Source organism: Aethalodelphis obliquidens, unplaced genomic scaffold (genome assembly GCF_003676395.1).
Source record: "Aethalodelphis obliquidens isolate GAN/ISIS:26980383/991018 unplaced genomic scaffold, ASM367639v1 scaffold6, whole genome shotgun sequence".
In the NCBI taxonomy this organism is placed as follows: domain Eukaryota; kingdom Metazoa; phylum Chordata; class Mammalia; order Artiodactyla; family Delphinidae; genus Aethalodelphis; species Aethalodelphis obliquidens.
In genome coordinates, this window is record NW_020837950.1 from 9,571,839 (window position 1) to 9,591,376 (window position 19,538).

Sequence of the window (19,538 nt, forward strand, 5' to 3'; positions counted from 1 at the left end):
AATCTGCTTTGAGGGCTGATAACTTTGTACATTGTAAAGGCACAAAGGTGTTATCATCAGGCAAGCAGGACTGCTGTTAATGATTCCACCCCTAACTATTCTATAAATTCTATAAATCATCATTTTATGTTGATTTTTGACATTTAAGTTTCTGTCATGTGGATGCCGTGGTTAGCACAGATCATTTTTTATCATTAAATACAGCTCAGGAAACTTGCCTCTGTTATTCTTGATAGCACTACTTAGATTGCTGCTGTGTTTAGTAAAACAATTACTAAATGCCACCAAAAAATCTGGAAACCAGAGATCCTTTAAATGTTGTCTTCATAGTCTGGAATTTCCAGGTCTCTGGCTCTATGGGTACATAGGTCACCTTCTCTGCCTCTCTTCAGGAGCTGAGATGCTAGATGCCTTAGTCGACCCTGTTTGCTTAGGTAGTCAGGTAATGCATTATTCATCTCACCTGCCACAATGCAAAAGCCATGTCTACAAAAGGAATGTTATTTCCTTCTTTCTTACTGCTTTACATTGTAGAAAAAGGATTGGATAAAAAGGATACAGTGAAGGAAAAGAGGTGGTTAACCTTTGACAGCTTATTACATCTGATTGTTTTCCATATAATTCTCATGTGTTGAACCACGTGTAGATTTTGAATTGTGACTGACGTTATCATCCTCACCAAAATACTAGATACACATTACTAGATCATTTGTACACATTTCTTATTACTCATCTTCTGTTTCTTTTTACAGAATTCAACAAGTCCACCACTTAAACTCTCAAATGTAGAACGGATTACAAATGTACAAATTTTGATTTTATTTTGTATCTTGATTGCCATGTCTCTTGTCTGTTCTGTGGGCTCAGCCATTTGGAATCAAAGGCATTCTGGAAAGGACTGGTATCTCAATCTAAACTGTGAGCATTAAAGTACTTATTGTACTTATTTTTTCTTTCATTAAAACATGTATTTGTTTCACAACTGATCTTGGAATTTCCAATTTCTAAAAAGAAAACCTTGTTGCCAAGATAACCGGGCATTTAATCCTTATTTTTCAATGCAATTTCCAGTAAAAGTAAGTAAAATGTTACAATCTCTAAAATTTCAGGATCCTTAAAAATATAGTGAGTACTCTAAAATAGTATAAAATGTTATTTTATTAATGTTATTTTAATTTTATTAATTTATTCTTTTAAATATTTTAACACAAGTGGTTACATAGCTATCTGGTAAAGAAAGCAGATTGAGTATATTTAAAGCACCAAAAAGTATTTTACATGTTTTTAAAGTGTTTAAATTGAATGTACTTTCATTTCAACTCATGATTGCAGTGAATTCTGTTTCAATAGTCATCTTTTCTGAGGGAAAGTACTATTAAGTAATTTCCTTTTTGGATCATTTATCTTTTTACTGAGTATTTCTGGGAAGTAAGTTTACATTTCCTTTTGATGAGCACTTAACCAATAAATACTTAATTTCCAAGTGTGTGAAAACAAGTTCTAGTAAAACTTTATATCACAACTGATTTTCTCAGTTGTTTCTTATTATACTGATTTAGCTTTGTAGCTATTCCAAGGTTCTTATTTTTTAACAGTTGTTGGTTTGCTATTTCAACATTAGAATTGTTAAGACTACCATCATTTTGTTTCTTCATATACTTTACAGATTATCTGGGATAACTGTTCTACTTACATTATTGAAGAGGAAGAATATAATTTACCTAGAGCTGAACTTACCTAGGGTTCAGCCCTACATTGTTTTAGCTACCTGGGTTGGTTTTGCTGCAGTTGTTTGTTTGCTTTTAAGACATCCTTCAAACTGGAAATGCTTTTTAAAAATTCACGTGAGGGCTTCCCTGGTGGCGCAGTGGTTGAGAGTCCGCCTGCCGATGCAGGAGACACGGGTTCGTGCCCCGGTCCGGGAAGATCCCACATGCTGCGGAGTGGCTGGGCCCGTGAGCCATGGCCACTGGGCCTGCGCGTCTGGAGCCTGTGCTCCGCAACGGGAGAGGCCACGGCAGTGAGAGGCCCGCGTACCGCAAAAAAAAAAAAAAAAAAAAAAAAAAAAAATTCATGTGAAAGTGATTCTACCTGGTTGAGATTCTACCTCAGTCCTATCCCTAATATCTCTAAACTTCATGTTTGGAATGGGTTTGAAATACGTGGTAGTACTTTCTCTTTTTAGTACCATTATGCAGTTCTTAAAAGGGTTCACAACATCTTGAACACAAATAATGCCATTCTATCTTGAAGACCGTGTTTGAGAATAAGAACATGTTATCAGCACAGTGTTCCTCCCACACTTTTAGATATACTATATAATACAGAAAATTCTTGTTATGCTAAAATTCTGGTTAATGCAAATAAAATATGAAACTGTAAATGACTTTTTTCCTACCTCCCCCAACAGATGGTGGTGCTAATAATTTTGGACTGAATTTCTTGACCTTCATCATCCTTTTCAATAATCTCATTCCTATCAGCTTGTTGGTTACATTAGAAGTGGTGAAATTTACCCAGGCATACTTCATAAATTGGGTAAATATGAATTATTATTGTTTTTTATTACATGAAACATACATTTTGTCCTTTTTCCTGATAGCGTCTTTCGATCTTTCAGGAAAAAAATCTTAATTATGCCTTACTTTTTTTTTGACTATAAGACAACATTTCAAAATATTTTTGAGCCTAATATAATATAATAATAATAAATTCATTTGACATGTGAAAATCGTACCAAAGTCTCTCATCTCAGAATCACACAAGTTTACAGACCAGACACGCTGGGGAAAATAGGTCTGTAGTTGAGGAAGCCTGTTTTTGGTTACATAGTGGTCTTGGGGAAAACGAGAATCATAGGGTTTAGAGTTAAAATAATGGATTTTGGTTCTAATTACTAGCTGTGTGAACTTTGCCAGCCACTTGACTTTTTTGAGACTTATCTTCTTGGCCAATCACACGGGAATAAATAAAACATGCTTTACCTGCATCTCACAGCGGTTATATAGATCAAAGGACACTTGCAACACAGCAAACAACTTCATAGACAGTTGAGCACTATAGAAATAATACCGTATTCGCTACTTGTAGCAACCAGGCTTTCTATCATGTTTTATAAATCTTTGTAGTTTATTTTTCCACACTGTAAACAATTTTAGCTGGGCTTGAATTTTTATTTTTAATTTTCTCAATTTTTTTTTAATCTTAGAAAAGTGTACTAGACATCTGTTTCCTAAATGTTTTGTTTATAAAATTTTACTCTTCTTCAATTAAATTTCAGTAATTTTTACCAAAGTTAAAAGTAATGAATTTATGTAAATTAAGTCTTTAAACCTAATCTGCCAGAAAGTTTAATTTTCTCTTTTATTTTGATTTTTTTATTATCTTTTGATTTTTTTAAATCACTTGAAAGTCTTTCAATATGAACAATATTAGGATTTTTTAAAATATGCTACTTTCGCAACTGTTCATTATCTTTCCATAGTAAGTGATCCACTTCAACGCTTAATCTCTAAATTCATTGCTGAAAGATCAGTGTAATTTAGAAATCTGAAATGAGTTGCAGGCATAGCTAATTTCATGCAGGAGATTTGTTGCTTAAAAAATGGTGTAATAAAATTTGTATAAGTACAATTAAAACTTACTGAAGGTTTTCCACTTAAAGAAATAATAAGGTAGCTCATTATGAAAATCAAATAACTAGTCAATCACTTTATTTTTTATTTGGATTTTCAAAAGTAATATTTGCTTCAAATAATTATATAATTTTAGTATTGGATGAACCCAGCAGGCTTATGCTTTTCAACTGCCTTTCTAATATGCAGAGATTTTCCAACATTCCTGACAGGTCTTCCCTTACCAGGCAGTTTCTTCCTTGTGTGGAAATGAAATTAGTAACTGCCTTCCTTTTCTTCTAGTTCTTCCCAATAGATCTTTATGAACATGTCTAATCTTGTTTCCAAATGACAGCCTTGCAAAATATTTGAACTTGGCTATCATGCCTATTCTTCTGTCATCCCCGCCCCCTGACTAAGTATCCTCCATCTCCTTCCATTCTTCATTTGACATGATTTCCAACTTAATCCCTATTGCAATTGCTACTGCCTAAACATTGCCCATTTGTTTACTATCCCTCTTAAAACAAGGTACCTGTTCCAGAACCGATATTGATCAGTCTGAAATACAGATGTAGGAGAGATCAGATCTGACCTTTTCATTTGACATGTGAAAATCAGTAAACCCTGGCTTGTCCGTAAAATGTTCTTTACTTTCAAGTATATACAGTGTAAGAAACTTGACCAAGAAGTACAAGATGGTATCCCTTAAGTAATTTTTCCAGGGATTTAAAGTCTAAATTATTTGAGCAATGTTTCGTTGCTGTTATTTTAGCTCACGTAAAGCATTGTGCCAGACACAGTAGGAAGCACTTCACGTGCATTATCTTATTTAATCCTTATATTGTAGTAGGTCACATACCTAGGAAATGGCGGAATGATAGTAAACCAGGATTGCCTGCTTCCAGAGACATGCTCTACCTACCATACTGTTCTGCCCTTACTGTGAAATGGTATTCTGTATTGAGTATTTTTTAGGAAATCAACTGAAATGGTTAGTGATGACAAGAGATGAGAGTGTCACATACATTGCTCACCAGTTAAATAAAATTGTACTAGACCTCTTATTATGAGTTGTATTCAAGGATTTCTTTTTTTTTTTTAAAAAAGGATCTTGACATGCACTATGAACCCACAGACACTGCTGCTATGGCTCGAACATCTAATCTGAATGAGGAACTTGGCCAGGTAAACTAAATTTCTTATTGATATGTTGAATTGGAAGTCAGATTTAGTGTAATTTCTGCCATATGCGGCAACTTCAGAGGAATTGACAGCTCCTAATTTTCCATTTTTTGAATGATTGGCATAAATACATGTTAGTACCTAACTTTCAATTTTCATTTTTAGTGAAAGAAGATTATTTAATGCATATTCTGTTCTCAGGATAAGATATTACACAGAAAGATGTCCTTCAGTATATAATCTGATTAGTATGTAAAGTATTGAGTGCTTTTGAGTTATAAACTCCCAGTATTAAAATTGTGTATAGTTTTTGACCAGAAAGGAAGGAAAAGTTAGTTTATCAATGAAGTTGTATAAGTCAAGCAGGAATTTGAGATTTATAGTTCATACTATATTCACATATATGTGTATATTTGTAATTCATTTATACGTATTAGTTAAGAAAGGATTCTTCTTTTTTTGTACCATTGCCATTTGCTAACTCCTACTCTTCAAATAGCATTTAAGCCAGAATTATCCTTTTTCTTACCAATTCAGATGTTGTATGAAGTTCATTTTAATTGCAACCCATCGCCAATCCCATAATTGTTTGTTATGTTGAGAAATGCCAATGTTTTAGTGCTCTATACATGTTAAGTAGCTATAGAGGCACTTACTAGTGGAAATTCAGACCATATAAAGCATACTAGGACAGATTTCTATATGACTGTAGTTGTTCTGCTAGCTTGAGAGACTAGCTTTCATATATGATTCATTGCTAAAATACGAAAAGAAATAGTTGAAAATATTCCTTAATGATGTGCAGAAAGTAGTCAGTTAATAGCATTCATTGTGCCCCTACAATGTAACAAAATTGATAGAAAGAATAATGTAAGGCTTTTCCCCTTCATTGAAAACTGGCTTAAAAAGACCTCTGAAATTTTAATGAGAATTTTTAAACTTTTTTTTAGGTAAAATACATATTTTCTGACAAAACTGGTACTTTGACGTGCAATGTAATGCAGTTTAAGAAGTGCACCATAGCTGGAGTTGCTTATGGGTGAGTTTTTTCCCTTTAATTAGAGTATGATATACAGATTTAATTAATGCTAACATTTTGGTATAATTTGGGGAGTTCTTATTAGGGAACTTTTTTTAATCTAGAAGGCAGCTATTTTAATTTTAGCATGCATGTACGTTTTGTGTTTTATAGTTTGGTATTGTTTTTCATTTGGAATTACCTATGAGGCAGGGGCTCTGCCCAATAATATTTCAGTGTTTAGAGCTGCTGAAGGTCTCTATCTGGCTCTGGTAGTAAGGTACAAATACACTTTCCTCTCTGATGTCGTGAAGTCAGAGTACAGCCTGCATGTGTTAAAACATTCATTCTGTCCTTGGGAAGTTTTCAAGTTAAAATATTGTTGTTTCTCTGATAGTTAGCCCTTTGATTTCTTTTTACCATCTCTCCTCTTTGCAGTCACAGAGCAATCTAAATTTCTCATGACGGGAAGGAGGTAGGGACACAAAACTGTTAAATCCGGGAGATAATAAATATCATCAAATACTCTTATCAGGCTCCTTTAGAATGTGCTTGTTGAGCACCCATTTTTTTTCTTACTTCCAGGTATTCTTGCCTAAACTGCTCAAAAGCCTTCTTTTTGAAACACTTTATAGGGTAACGTGAGAAAATTAATTTCTACATTTCCTAAAAAGGCATGCTCAAAAGATGAAATATCATCCTGGCTGACTGACCTTGGCCTACTATCAGGTTTTCCAACTATCTTTATCTACAAGTAAGACTGGTAAATGTTGGTATCTTAACCATGCAAGCAAGGGCACTTGCTTTTGGGTTTTCTGGCTTGTGCCCACCCCTTCCCCACTCATGCTCTGTCTCTAAGCAGTAAGCCAGTATAAAAATAGGGTATTGAATTATGAAAATGCCTTTATTTAAAACCAAATAAACGACCACTTGGTAAAAAATTCTAAAAGCATGTGATTACTCCCATATGCAGGGTCTACAAAGAGAAATAGATGGAGACAGATGTTCTTTGGGTCAGTAGAGAGTATGACCAAAATTGACTTCAAACTATGTGGGTAAATGAAGCTAAAAAGGCATTTGACGTAATGGCTTTTTTACGCTGTAAGGGCAGGCTGCTAACTTAAGAAGCCTGTTTACTATTTCCAGGGCTGAATGCTATTTTGCATCTTCCCTTTTTTATCTGAAGATCTCCCAGTTCCCTTAGACAAAAGAGGCCTTCTTCTCTCCTCCCCCCAGTTGCTACAGGCCTCTTCGTTTTGCTGCCGGGGCAGGAGAGGTTCAACCATAATCTTTGACATTTTGCATTTATATGTTCGACCCACAGTTATCCCAGCTGAGAGAAGGAAAGGCCTACTGTGATTCTAGAGTTTGTTGTATTATACTTGCTAACAGATTTATGGTGATGTTTGTTTTTACACAAATTCTGCATTCATTCATAAATATTACTTTTAGAGGGTTCTGTTTGGTAATTGACATCCTTTTTTAATTTGTCAAATGTCCAGTTGAATAAGCAAGTTCTTCAAATTAGTAATTATTGATTGTGAACTTATCAGAACAGAAAACTAGGATGATATCTAGGTGTTCTTTTCTTTTGCATTTTATAAGATTTTTTCTTACTCTTGGAACAAGTCCTTAAACACTTTCAAGCAGTAGTTGTAAAGAATAACTACCGTAAAAGAATATTGTTCTTCCTGTATCTGTTGGTGATATGGTCATTAACAATTATGTATTATGTATTATGATAGGGTGGGTTTGAGACTGGCAAATGTTAAAGTAGTATTCAGAGTTGAATATTGTCATCATTTAGATTAAGTTTGCACCGAAACAAATTTCCTCTCCTGGGAAAATCACATCTCTTAACACTGATGTGCAGTTGTAAGACATGAGTCATAGTCCTAGCTTTGTCATTAATTCACCATGTGACCCTAGACAATTCTTTTCAAATATTCCAAACACTTTAAAATGAGGGTGGTGAGACCAGATGATCTCCAAGATTCTTTTTCAGGTATAAAATTCTAACATGTTTAGAAATTTAAAAATAGGAATTCCTTTATTTGCAATTTTTAACTGTGAAAACAGAAATACGTTTCTTCTTTGGATAATGTGTCATGTTTTCAAGAATACCAAGAGCCTTGTTGAGTGAAGCCAGTTGTTAAACTACTTCCAGTAAGTTGTGTATGTGCTCTTAGGATCCTTAACCGCGACCGAGTTTTTATCAACATCCCCTCCCCTAAACATTCCCAATGGACAACTGGAATGTCAGCATTGTAGAGAGTTGTTGATATATGAAAGCTTTGGAGAAACGGTGAGACATCAGACTACTCAGGTGGTTACAGTAGGAGAGACATGTGGCTGTTACTTAATTCCGCCAAACTCCACAGGAAAAAGTGATGACTGAAAACTTACCTTTCTGTTGGCATTTCCTCTGGGCACTCTTTGGTTATAGGAACCATAACATGGTTATACTGTGCAGCCTGCCCTGTAGGAGTGTTTAACACTTGTTTAACATGGGGAGATATTACATGCGTACACTTCCAGCTCCAGCAGAAGAAAGTATGGTGGTTATCTCCTCAGAGTACAGCAACACAAAGGAAAATAACAGAAACTTTCATGTAGTAACAAATGCCTTTGGGGTAATGATTTCAGAGCTGATGCTTCTTAAGCATTTTTTAAGAAAATAAAGCCTCCTTTTACCCGATAGAGTCAAAGATGATTTCTGTTGGCTTTTAGCAGTCTGAAGGGCAAGACTTGAAGTCTCTTGACAGTACAGTCTTTGCCTAGTTCAGTGTATTCCATAGGCTTGTAGGAAGAAAATATTTAACACGTAAAACAGTGCTCCAAAATTTAGTCTTAGTAAGTTTTCTCTCATTTTATATAACCCTGGCCTTAAATTGGATTCATGATGGGCAATAACATAAGATTTGTACACATTTAGCAATGATGATTATTTTGTAGAGATCAACTTTGTCAGAAATGCCACCATGCTTAAACTTATTAGAATGTTTCATTAGATTTTTTTTAGTTAAATGTAAATAGTGATGTCATATTTGTAATTTAACTTACTACAAACTAGAAATTCTGCTGTTAAACATTTATTAAGGCATCATTTCAGCAAATTGCCTCCTATAGGGAATAATTCCGTTTTATCACAGTTACTTGAATGCCAGAAAAGGTAAGGAGGCTTTTATGTTTAGTGGCTAGAATTTGCAATACAGTGACTGTTCTAGACTACAATCCTAAGTACTACCTTTGTTGATGATTTAGATCTTACTATTAGAATGAGCTGATGAACTGAGTACAATCTCTAAGGTTAAAAAAAAAGATTCTGTGAAGCAAACTAAACAATATTTTTTGGATGGGCAAGTCATTTTAATCAGTATTAAAAACATTTCATTGACATTTTTCCTTTAAGTAAAAACCAAATGTTCCTAAAAGCAATCTTTATTTATGTATGAAAACAGTATGTGAGTAGTTTCATTTCACAATATTTTGTTTAGCAATGTTTACTGAAAGAATCAGCAACTTCTTTAACACTGAGAGGAGGTTCACCATGAGAAACCTCACAATTATCAAAATAGTCCCAAGGTCTATATTATAACCAATAAATGTATCTTACTGCTCACCATGACTGATGGGTAAAGTTGGGTAAACACCATTTGTTCATTCACATGCCTCAACAAAGTGCCTTAGATGTATGTAGCACTTTGTTAGCTGATGGAGATTTAATGATCAGCAAAAGTTGACATGGCTTCTGCCCTCCTAAAGTTTATAGTCTAATTGAAGGTTAATGGATATAGTTAAGAAATCATACAGACAAATATAAAATCATAGCACAGTACAAAGGTCTGTGAAAGCCTGTGATTGGGAGTGAGGGAGGAGGGTGATCTAATCAGGGAGATCAGGGACTGTGATGCTTAAGGCTGAGATCAAGAATGAGTTGGCTTAAGTAAAGAACTTACCAAGCAGATATAACAGCACTGACCCACAAAGGCAAATAACCAGACAGAACATACACACCAGAGCCGCTGGAGCAATGATCTTGGGGAAACTCATGCAGACAGAATAAGTGACAGGTATGTGGATCGCCTGCTGCTCACCTCATCACATTCTGAATAGCTCTGGGCATCTGCCAGGGCTGGACCACACCCAGGGAGAGCGACCCTAAGCCTTGAGCTCTGAGGCTTTTCAAAAGCTGCCTGAGTTGAGAAGTACAAGCCCCTCTCCAGGTATGAGATCCAGGGCTGCTGTACAACAGCGGTGCGACTTGGCAGAACCTTGACACAGTGTTTTTGCTTGGTCCCCTTTAGTTATAGCAATGCAGTTGATTTTTACTTTAATATAACTCTTTAAAGAACCATCCCCTCGGGCTTCCCTGGTGGCGCAGTGGTTGAGAGTTCGCCTGCCGATGCAGGGGACGTGGGTTCGTGCCCCGGTCTGGGAAGATCCCACATGCCGCGGAGCGGCTGGGCCCGTGAGCCATGGCCGCTGGGCCTGCGCGTCCGGAGCCTGTGCTCCGCAGCGGGAGAGGGCACAACAGTGAGAGGCCCACGTACCGCAAAAAAAAAAAAAGAACCATCCCCTCATGGTAGTCAGATTTACTTCTGAAATGTTTTCAATACTTGGCAGATTTTATCAGTGTGATAGTTTGTGTTCTTAGGTATTAACATGTTTGTTTCATTAAACCATTTATTCTGATTATGCAATATGTGATTAATTTTCCATTGGCTTTAGCATATATTTAAACTATTAAGTTCAATACTTCCTACTGAATACTGAATTCTCTGCATAAAATCAAGAAATTTCATGGTGAAGGAGCAAGTTGACTATCCAGTTAAAGAATAACTTTGTAAATCTGCTTAGTTACCATAAATCATACTTACTGTACTAACCGCCATTCTTTCAAAATTAACTAAAAGTTTATTTTCTTAAGTTTTTCAAGATCTGTCTCTCAGCACTTCCCTTATTCATGCTTTTATGTTTCCAGCCTTTCTGTGATTATTTTGTCCTTTCTTTCTGTCCCTCCTCTTGCTTTCTGAAGCCATGTCCCTGAACCTGAGGATTATGGCTGCTCTCCTGATGAATGGTAAGCTGCATGGACCCTTCTGTCTCATAGATCCCCTTAAAAGGTTTGCATTTTATTGTTTTGTTAGACACATTTCACTACTTTTGAAAAAATTACTGACCAGGCAGGGTGACAACGTTGTAAAGTATTCCTTAAAATCTGTTGAATATCCCTGATTTCCTATCAAATAACCTTTAGTCATTTTATAAACATTTCTTTCAAAGTTTAGGCTTGCTAGAGTTTTATAGAGCTATGTATCTGTAATAAAATATGTGATGATCAACTCAGAGTCCCTGGGCTGTGGACTACCTAAGATTCAGCTACAGCTCGAGAAATTTTCTTTTTCTTTTTAGCTCAGCACTGCCACCTTCTGCCACTATTTACATACTCTACAGAGCTACAAAAAGCTGCTACTGAAACACACCCACAGAGTGGAAAATTTCCTTTACATTTATTTTTGTTAATTTACTGAAGCTGTTTAGAGGCTGGAAAATAAACATTTTTTAAAATTAAATGTCTGGAACAAATGTTGGAAAACCATGCTGCCAAGGACTAGAGTTAACTGGAATAGAATTACTTTTAGAATCGTTAAATACAGCATTTTATAGGGTTAATTTCAGTATGTATTGGGTTTTTTTGGTCTTACCTTAAAATCCCCCCATGGATTTACATTTTTATTTAGAATGGTATAAGTTTATTTTGACAATTCATCATGATTTGGTGGCAAGTGAAATTTCAGAAAACAGGTTCCTTTAATGCTGGTAACTCCAGAAAACATGGCTTTATATGTGGTTACATTTCTATTTTCAGATTACACATGTATTTTATGATTAAGCCGTATTTTTCAACTTGGATTTTATTTCAGTAAAGTGGAAATTTAGTAACAATTTGCAGTAAACCTCATACTACCTAGGGTTAATGACAGAGGCAGCTGTTTGGTTCATGTGATAACTGATGAATCATTATATTTAAGCTCATTGCTTGGAGTATCATACATTTTGACACCTACCCACAACCAAATAATTTTTAGTATTTTTTAAATGTGCCAAAGCCTCTTACTGTTGGTGGGTAACTCAAGTTTAATGATGTAGATATTCCCTTTTATTTAATCTTTTGAGAACGTAGTTAAAATTTTGACTATATCTTGTTGCTTTTCTGTAGAATTAACATAATTCTATTAATTTTAAACACTGTTCATGAGTGTAGGATTAATATATATTTTTCTAAGGTAACTCACATATTAAGAGAAGGAAATTACCTTCATCATATTTTTCTTAAGATTGGATGGAAATGTTAAAAATTGTTGTTTATTCAGGTCATTTAAAATATCCTACTTTCAATAGAGGTTGTTTCATGACTTTGTCACTATTGGAAAGAGAAGATGTTATTTTATCTGTTTAACAAGTTCTTTTTGTAAAACACCCTTTTGGGAAATTTGATATTCTAAACTAGGTAATTCCAAATTTAAAAATGCCAGCTTTTTCATAAATTTTTGTACCATTCCACTTGCAGTTACATATAAACTTAGATATTAATGATACTTTTTTAAAATAAAAGGGAAGGCTTTTGCCAACTTTCTAATAAAGTAAGCTTTATTTTAAATATATACTTGGATTCCTGATCTATCCAGTAGTTACCTGTAGGCAGCAAAGATGAAGGAATAGATACTACTTGAACTTTAGTTGTGTCCTTGGTCCTATACAGTTGTCAAGGATACAGACTTCGGATTTTGACTACCGAAGTTCACATCCTGATCCTACTGGTGCCCTTGAACCAATTACCAAACCTCTATGCCTGTGATTCCTCATCTGGTAGAATGTAGACATCATAGGGAGGCTGTGAAGATTAAGTGAGTTACGTTTTTAAAGTGCTTAGAATAGTGTCTGGACATAGTAAGCTCACAGAAAGTGTTAGCTCTGGTGTCTCTCACTCAATCTTCAAGACATATTTGAGGAGTTAACATTGACATGACCATTCTAAAGTTGGTGAAATTTAGGCAAAGAAGCTAATAAGTAACTTGCCCCAAAGTATACAACCAGTAAACATGGGAGAAAGAATTAAAACCTCTCTCAGCCTGGTTATGAAGTAGGTGCTGGTTATATTACATCCGACAGGCTTCAAAAATATCTGCTTTTAGAGCAAAAGATATCCTTACTATTTGTTATTTTATTTTTTCTTTCTTTCTTGTTTTGTTAAGGTAGCAAGAGCAAGTAAAGTTTAACTGACCGACTTGAGAAAAGTTAGCATGGGGGGACACAACTTGGCACAATCCTAAATCTGGCATCTGCCTAATCTGATACACTTGGTTTCGTGTTGCCAGTGAAACCAAGATTGAAAGTGTTACCCTGGTTGAATCCTACGCTCCAGGTACCTGGCCATATCTTCATGCTGCTTGTCTTCAGGGATGAACTGGAGAGTGTAGCTGACTATATTAATCCAAAATTTGAAAGTTTATTCTTGTCTGACAGTCAGCAGCTTCCCCTTTCAATGTGAAGTTCATTGATTCCACATATAAAACCTGCGGCCTGTACTATATATTTTACTACCCTACGTGAACCATATTTGCCACAAAAATACCAAGTTAAAAAACACATAACAGGGCTTCCCTGGTGGCGCAGTGGTTGAGAGTCCGCCTGCCGATGCAGGGGACACCGGTTCGTGCCCCGGTCCGGGAGGATCCCACATGCCACGGAGCAGCTAGGGCCGTGAGCCATGGCCGCTGAGCCTGCGCATCCGGAGCCTGTGCTCCGCAGCGGGAGAGGCCACAACAGTGAGAGGCCCGCGTCCCGCAAAAAAAAAAAAAAAAAAAAAACACATAACAGTTAACACTTAAGTGTGTGTAGATTATTTAACATATTTACATTTAGTCAAATTTGAAGGCAAATCTATAATGTTTCAAAAACACTTTCTTGACATTAAAAATAATTGGATGATGGCTGTAGCTCTACTCACTTAAATCTATTAGTATAAATAGTTTACAGAGATGAAATCATTTCCCAGCCAGTAGCCACTTACTCCAGAATTGATATGGGTTTCTTATTATTGCCAAGTACCATCAGCTAACATATGACCTTATAGATTAGTTCATTTCTGTTAAAAAACTACCATTCTCTAGACAGATAGTATCAATATTTAGAGGAATGCACAAAAACATCTGCTTATTATCAACATCCATGCAGCCCTAAGATGCGCTTATTTTCCAAAACTGTATATTTCATTACATTTTTTTTCTTTTTCTAATTTTTTGGTGGAAGATATCAAGCATAAACAGAAGGAGACAAATGTACTCATTCACTCGCTTCAATAATACGTACTCAAATCCAATTTCAATTCGTCTATATTTCCCCTCACTATTACTTTGAGGCAAATCCCAAATAACATATTATTTCACTTTCTCTTAACTATTTGGTATGGTTTCTCATTATTCTTTCTGATAGTTGTTGTTTTTCCTTAAGTAAGTGCTAGCGAGGGTGATTCTCCAGGAGGATTACCTTAAAGTGTTCTGTGCTTAGTCATTTCACTGTGGTTTTTAGTATTATCACGGTATCAGTGGATAGTACCATTTTCTGGTCTTATTTTCTCATTTCGTTTTGGTCTGTAATTATGTATGGAATGAGTGGTATTTATTTATTCTGCTGCAATCGTTAGGCTCACTAAAACATTCTTCCAGGTGTGACTGTATAATAATGAGATCTAACACATCCAAATTAGTGTTGGTCTTCAAAGTAGTCACTTTGACAGGTAATTTATTTATTCCAATGAAGCAACCATTTCACAAAACGTTTTTGGAACTCCTCTTTTATAATTGCCTTCAGAAATACTTTGAACCACACAGAAAAGCAGATCTCATTACTTTGGTCAAAACCAGTGTCTAACAAAAATATTATAATTGAATTCAATCGCTTGTTCATATTCTTGGACTTGACTGGACCTGATACTGAATAACGAATTCATTTCTGAAAATCTCCCTTTAAGGAATTTTGACTTGGAACAGTAGCACCATTCAAAAGCAGAAGGTGTAGATCCTTTCAAAAAACAGTGCTTTGCAGTCAGACTGCCTTTGTCTTCCCATGTGTGCATGTGTGTAGCGTGTATATGTATATAAGGTATACATTTAGTTTGTATGTAGGATGTGTATATATTTCAGCTGACAGGATTGGATTTTGTTCTGACATGGATTTTGTTGTGGTTTTTTATTTTTAATTTAAATTTGATTTTTTTTAAGTTCATAATGCATTAACATGTTACAAGTTCAAAGGATGTAAAGGGGGAAAGGTTTCCCTCCCTTACCTGTCTTCTAACCTCCATTTCCCCTCCTGAAGGCAGCCAATGTAACCAATTTCAGGTGTATCCTTCCACATCTACTCTACTCATATACATGCATGTATTTTTTTCTCTCATATTTTTATAGAAAGTGAAGCATACTATACATACTGTTTTGTACCAGCTTTTCCTTTGATAGTGCATCTTTGAGATTTGTCCATAGTCCATGGAGAGCTTCCCATTTTTTGTATAGCGTTCTGTTATGTGGATGTACCACAGTGTTTTTAAGCAACAATCCTAATAAACTTTGGGTTAGTTCTAATCTTTTGCTATTAAAAATGCGCTGCAAAGAATGAATTTGGTCGTACAGCATTTTGCACCAGGTAGTGTAAATTCCTAGAACTGGAATTTCTGGATCAAAGGATTACATGCATTTTAAATTTTGATAGAAATTGCCAATATCCCTTTTTAGAAATTGCACCAATTTTCATTCTCACCAATGATAGAAGGTTTAACTGTTTTCCCATAATCATAGCAGTAGAGCTGTCAAACTTTATTTCTGCCAAATTCATAAATTTAAATCTCATTTCTCTCATTATGAGGTAAAATTGAATGTACATTTAAAGCCACTTGGATTTCCTTCTTTGTGAACTGTGTGTTTATATCCTCTGCTCATTGTTTTACTGCATTGTTGATTGTTTTATTATTGGTTTCTACGAGTCCTTTTTATTTTAAGTGAAATAACCTTCATTATATGTGTTGGAAATATTTTTTTTCCCAGTTTGTCATTTGACTTTTGACTTTGCTTGCAATAGTTTTCGCTATGCAGCAATGTTTTAGCTTTATACAGTCAGATTTTTTTATTTGTTTTGTTTTCTGAATCACGTATAATACTTAGACCTTTTCTACTCCTAAGTTATTTTTTAACTTAGTTAAAAATAATTATTTTTCACTTTAGTACTTTTATTAAGTCATTCACCCATTGGTTTAAGGTAAAAGGTATGGCTTGAACTTTTTTCCTTTTTTTCTGATGACTCTCTTGTTGACATGATTTCATAGTCCACACTGTCATGTATGAAATTAACTAATACTGGACTTCCCTGGTGGTCCAGTGGTTAAGACTCCGCACTTCAATGCAGTGGGCAAGGGTTCAGTGCCTGGTCAGGCAACTAAGATACCACATGCCCCTCAGCACAGCCAAAGGAAAAAAAAAAAAAAAGAAATTAACTAATGCTGATTAGGCCATATTTATTCTAATTTATATTTATTCATAAAATTCTGAATCTTCTCAATTTTTATTGCTATAAAAAATAGATTCTTCATATTAGGATGATCAGGAAATAATTATTTACAATGTATCACAGCTTTTAAATCAGCCTACAAGAAGCTGCAAATTATATGACATTGTGGGTTAACTGCTCAGTTTTCTCTTTACCTTAATGTTACAACCCCTGCCTTATTACTTTTTGCAAAACACCATAATTTCTTTGTCTCCTTTTGAGGCAAAGTGTCACCTGAAAACTTCTATGGAAAATTTTAACAAAATGTAGATGTTGGCTTGCACTTTTATTTGTGAGCAGTTTCCAGATTCATATAGCTTTGTCAACTAACAGTTAAAACTATTTTACATTTAATGCAGTTGGTCCTTATTTTGCAATGACTCGAGCTTCCTAATTTTATCTGTTTACTTTTACTAAAAGTGAACATTTTGTGAGATTTTGGAGAGGGGTAGTGAGAGCTCCATGCCTGAGTTATCCAACCCAGGCTATGTGATTAGCAGATGAATTGCTGGTGGTTTTTATGATCCTGGAAAGGAAGCTGCTTCCTGGGAGAAGAGTTATTTAGCATTATCCTTGTCAGAAGGCTTCACTGATGAATAGAGGGCAGGATGTGTCCATGTATTAATAAATATTTCAATTGCATATCTAGTGTTATTTGTTATAAAACATTTGAAAGTTTTATCAATTGTGTTAACTGTGATTTATGAAATGAAAGAATTACTGGTGAGATTAATAAGACATATCTTCAGATTTATAAAGGCTTTTAGCCTGGAATTCTTTAGAGGGAAAATAGATCTCCACATGAAAGATGTTACTGTGAATATTCCTTGACATTTCAATAATTATTATCTAATAAAAAGTGGGGAAGTATAGCTAAGAACTATTAATAATACATTTTATAAATAACAGGGAAATTTTATAGAGACTTGAATAATTAACTATTTTTAAGTAATGAGAATTACTTGGAGGAGAAATGTATGTTAATTTTTTTCTGTCCACCCATTGATAAGTTGTTTAAAAGTTCTTGGATTTTTTCCCTTTCATCTTTAAAACTAGAGGAGGAGGAGAAATAATAGTAGTAGTAATAATAATAAAACATAATGTGTTTATTCTGCCTCCCACTGATGTTTTTGAAAATTCTGATCTACTACATGCTAATAAAGCTGAATTATATTACAATTTTGAGAATTAATAGACCAGACTATTACATGTAAATAAAGACATATTTTACTATAAACACTCTAACTTCCTTCTTTGGTTTATGGGTAAAATACATATATTGACAATATGGTTTATGTTCAATTATTTCACAGTCTTTTTTTTTTTAATGATTTCTCCTTCCTTTCAAGCAGCTGGCTTTAAAATATGAAACTCTTGATATTTGGGACACTGACACTGATAATACTCTTTGTAACCTGTAAAAACTGTGATTAAAAGCTTTCTGGATTACAATTATTTAGTATTGAACATGTTATTTTTTCCTCAGCGATTTCTGATATTTCCATCTGTGCACAAAAGCTTTAGATCTATATATTTTCACTGAACATTGCAAAGTATACCCTTGGGGTTTGACACTTCCACGTAAATGTTTCTTGTCCTTCCTTCGAATCTCAGCATTTTGATATTAAATCGCATGGCTATGAGAGTAGTAATAGCTAGGTTATAGAAGCAATTCTGATTTGATTTGTTTCATATGGAGTTCATGTTTGCTGATCTGAAGACAACCACAACACAAAACCCCATGCACTTTTATGGTTTGTTCTCCTTATATACAGAGTAAATGTGATATGTACATAAATATATCAGGTATTTGTTAGTGATAGATAGATGTTGATGAAATATGTAAACAGTTTATTCATATTTTAGTTTCATATGATAATCATGTGGTATTAGTCACTTCAAATAATTTCTCATGGCTAAAGTTAAAGGATATTATTTTTTATAATACCTCCATTAATTCTCAAAAATTTTTAAACTTGGAAAAATTTTGGAAGTAGAAAATTTCAATTCCAGGTATTTCAGCAGTTTTGTTACTTTTTTTAAATTAATTTTTTTAAATTTCATGTGACTACAACATAATTTTACCCCAGGAAAATGAACTGTAAAAGACTCATTACACTGCAAAAGACTTTCACATTTTAGAATGTTTGAAAATATTTTATGATTCAGTCATGAAATCTGTGATGTCTTATTTAGAAGTGCAGACTAAATTATATTTAATCTATTAAGAGTTTGCAGGCATAATGATTTATTTTAAAAGTAACTTACATGGACACCAAGCGGGGAAAGCGGCTGGTGGGGGTGGGGGTGGAATGAATTGGGAGATTGGGATTGACATGTATACACTGATGTGTATAAAATGGATGACTAATAAGAACCTGCTGTATAAAAAAATAAATAAAATTCAAAATTTTTTTTAAAAAGTAACTTACAAACAGATCAGTGGGCTTGTATAAATGAACCAAGTTTGCTCCAATTTTTTTCCCTTTAGGCAGAGCTCACAGTTTGGAGATGAAAAAACATTTAGTGATTCATCATTGCTGGAAAACCTCCAAAATAATCATGTAAGCAACATAATACTATTATCTTTTCATTAATAAATGAAAACTAATGAGTGTTTCTCTGAATTATCTTCCATGTTTAAATATTCCTTTTTTTAGTTTCATGATCATTTCTGATAATTAGCAAAATCTATTATCTCTAAATTATTTTTACTTGGCCAACATGAATTCATGGTTGTTAGAAATTTAGTTTTAACAATTGTCATTAATCAACATTCTGTTTTTTAAAAATATTATATATTAATTCTAACTCTATTTGTATGAAACAACTCATTGTTAACAATTTCAAAACATCTATAGAAATGAATTTCCTGCTCAGAATTACTGGCCAGTGCTAAATCTATGCAATAAGAACTTCGGACATCTGCCACCCAATGTGAACATTCCACTTATGAAAGTTACTGATACTTAACTAAAATTCCATCCGATCAAATGATATGGTCTCCTAAGTTTAAACCCCCAATTTTTTCTCACAATCGCTTCAAGCTCAATGTGTCAGAACTTGAACTCATGCTCATCACCCCAAAACCTAGTCCCTTCCTAGCACTGATGGAC

At 34.4% G+C, this 19,538-nt stretch overlaps 1 protein-coding gene across 9 annotated transcripts in view; it reads left to right on the forward strand.

Annotated features, from left to right (window-relative positions):
* The window catches only part of ATP8A1 (ATPase phospholipid transporting 8A1), a 238,991-nt gene that overhangs the window by 79,512 nt on the left and 139,941 nt on the right, over nucleotides 1-19,538 (forward strand). For all 9 annotated transcript variants that reach the window (XM_027103059.1, XM_027103063.1, XM_027103060.1 and 6 more), the window contains 5 exons: nucleotides 753-918; nucleotides 2,411-2,538; nucleotides 4,725-4,802; nucleotides 5,750-5,838; nucleotides 18,914-18,986. In XM_027103059.1, the coding sequence (XP_026958860.1) occupies nucleotides 753-918; nucleotides 2,411-2,538; nucleotides 4,725-4,802; nucleotides 5,750-5,838; nucleotides 18,914-18,986 (534 nt within the window). The remainder of the gene's footprint in view (nucleotides 1-752; nucleotides 919-2,410; nucleotides 2,539-4,724; nucleotides 4,803-5,749; nucleotides 5,839-18,913; nucleotides 18,987-19,538) is intronic.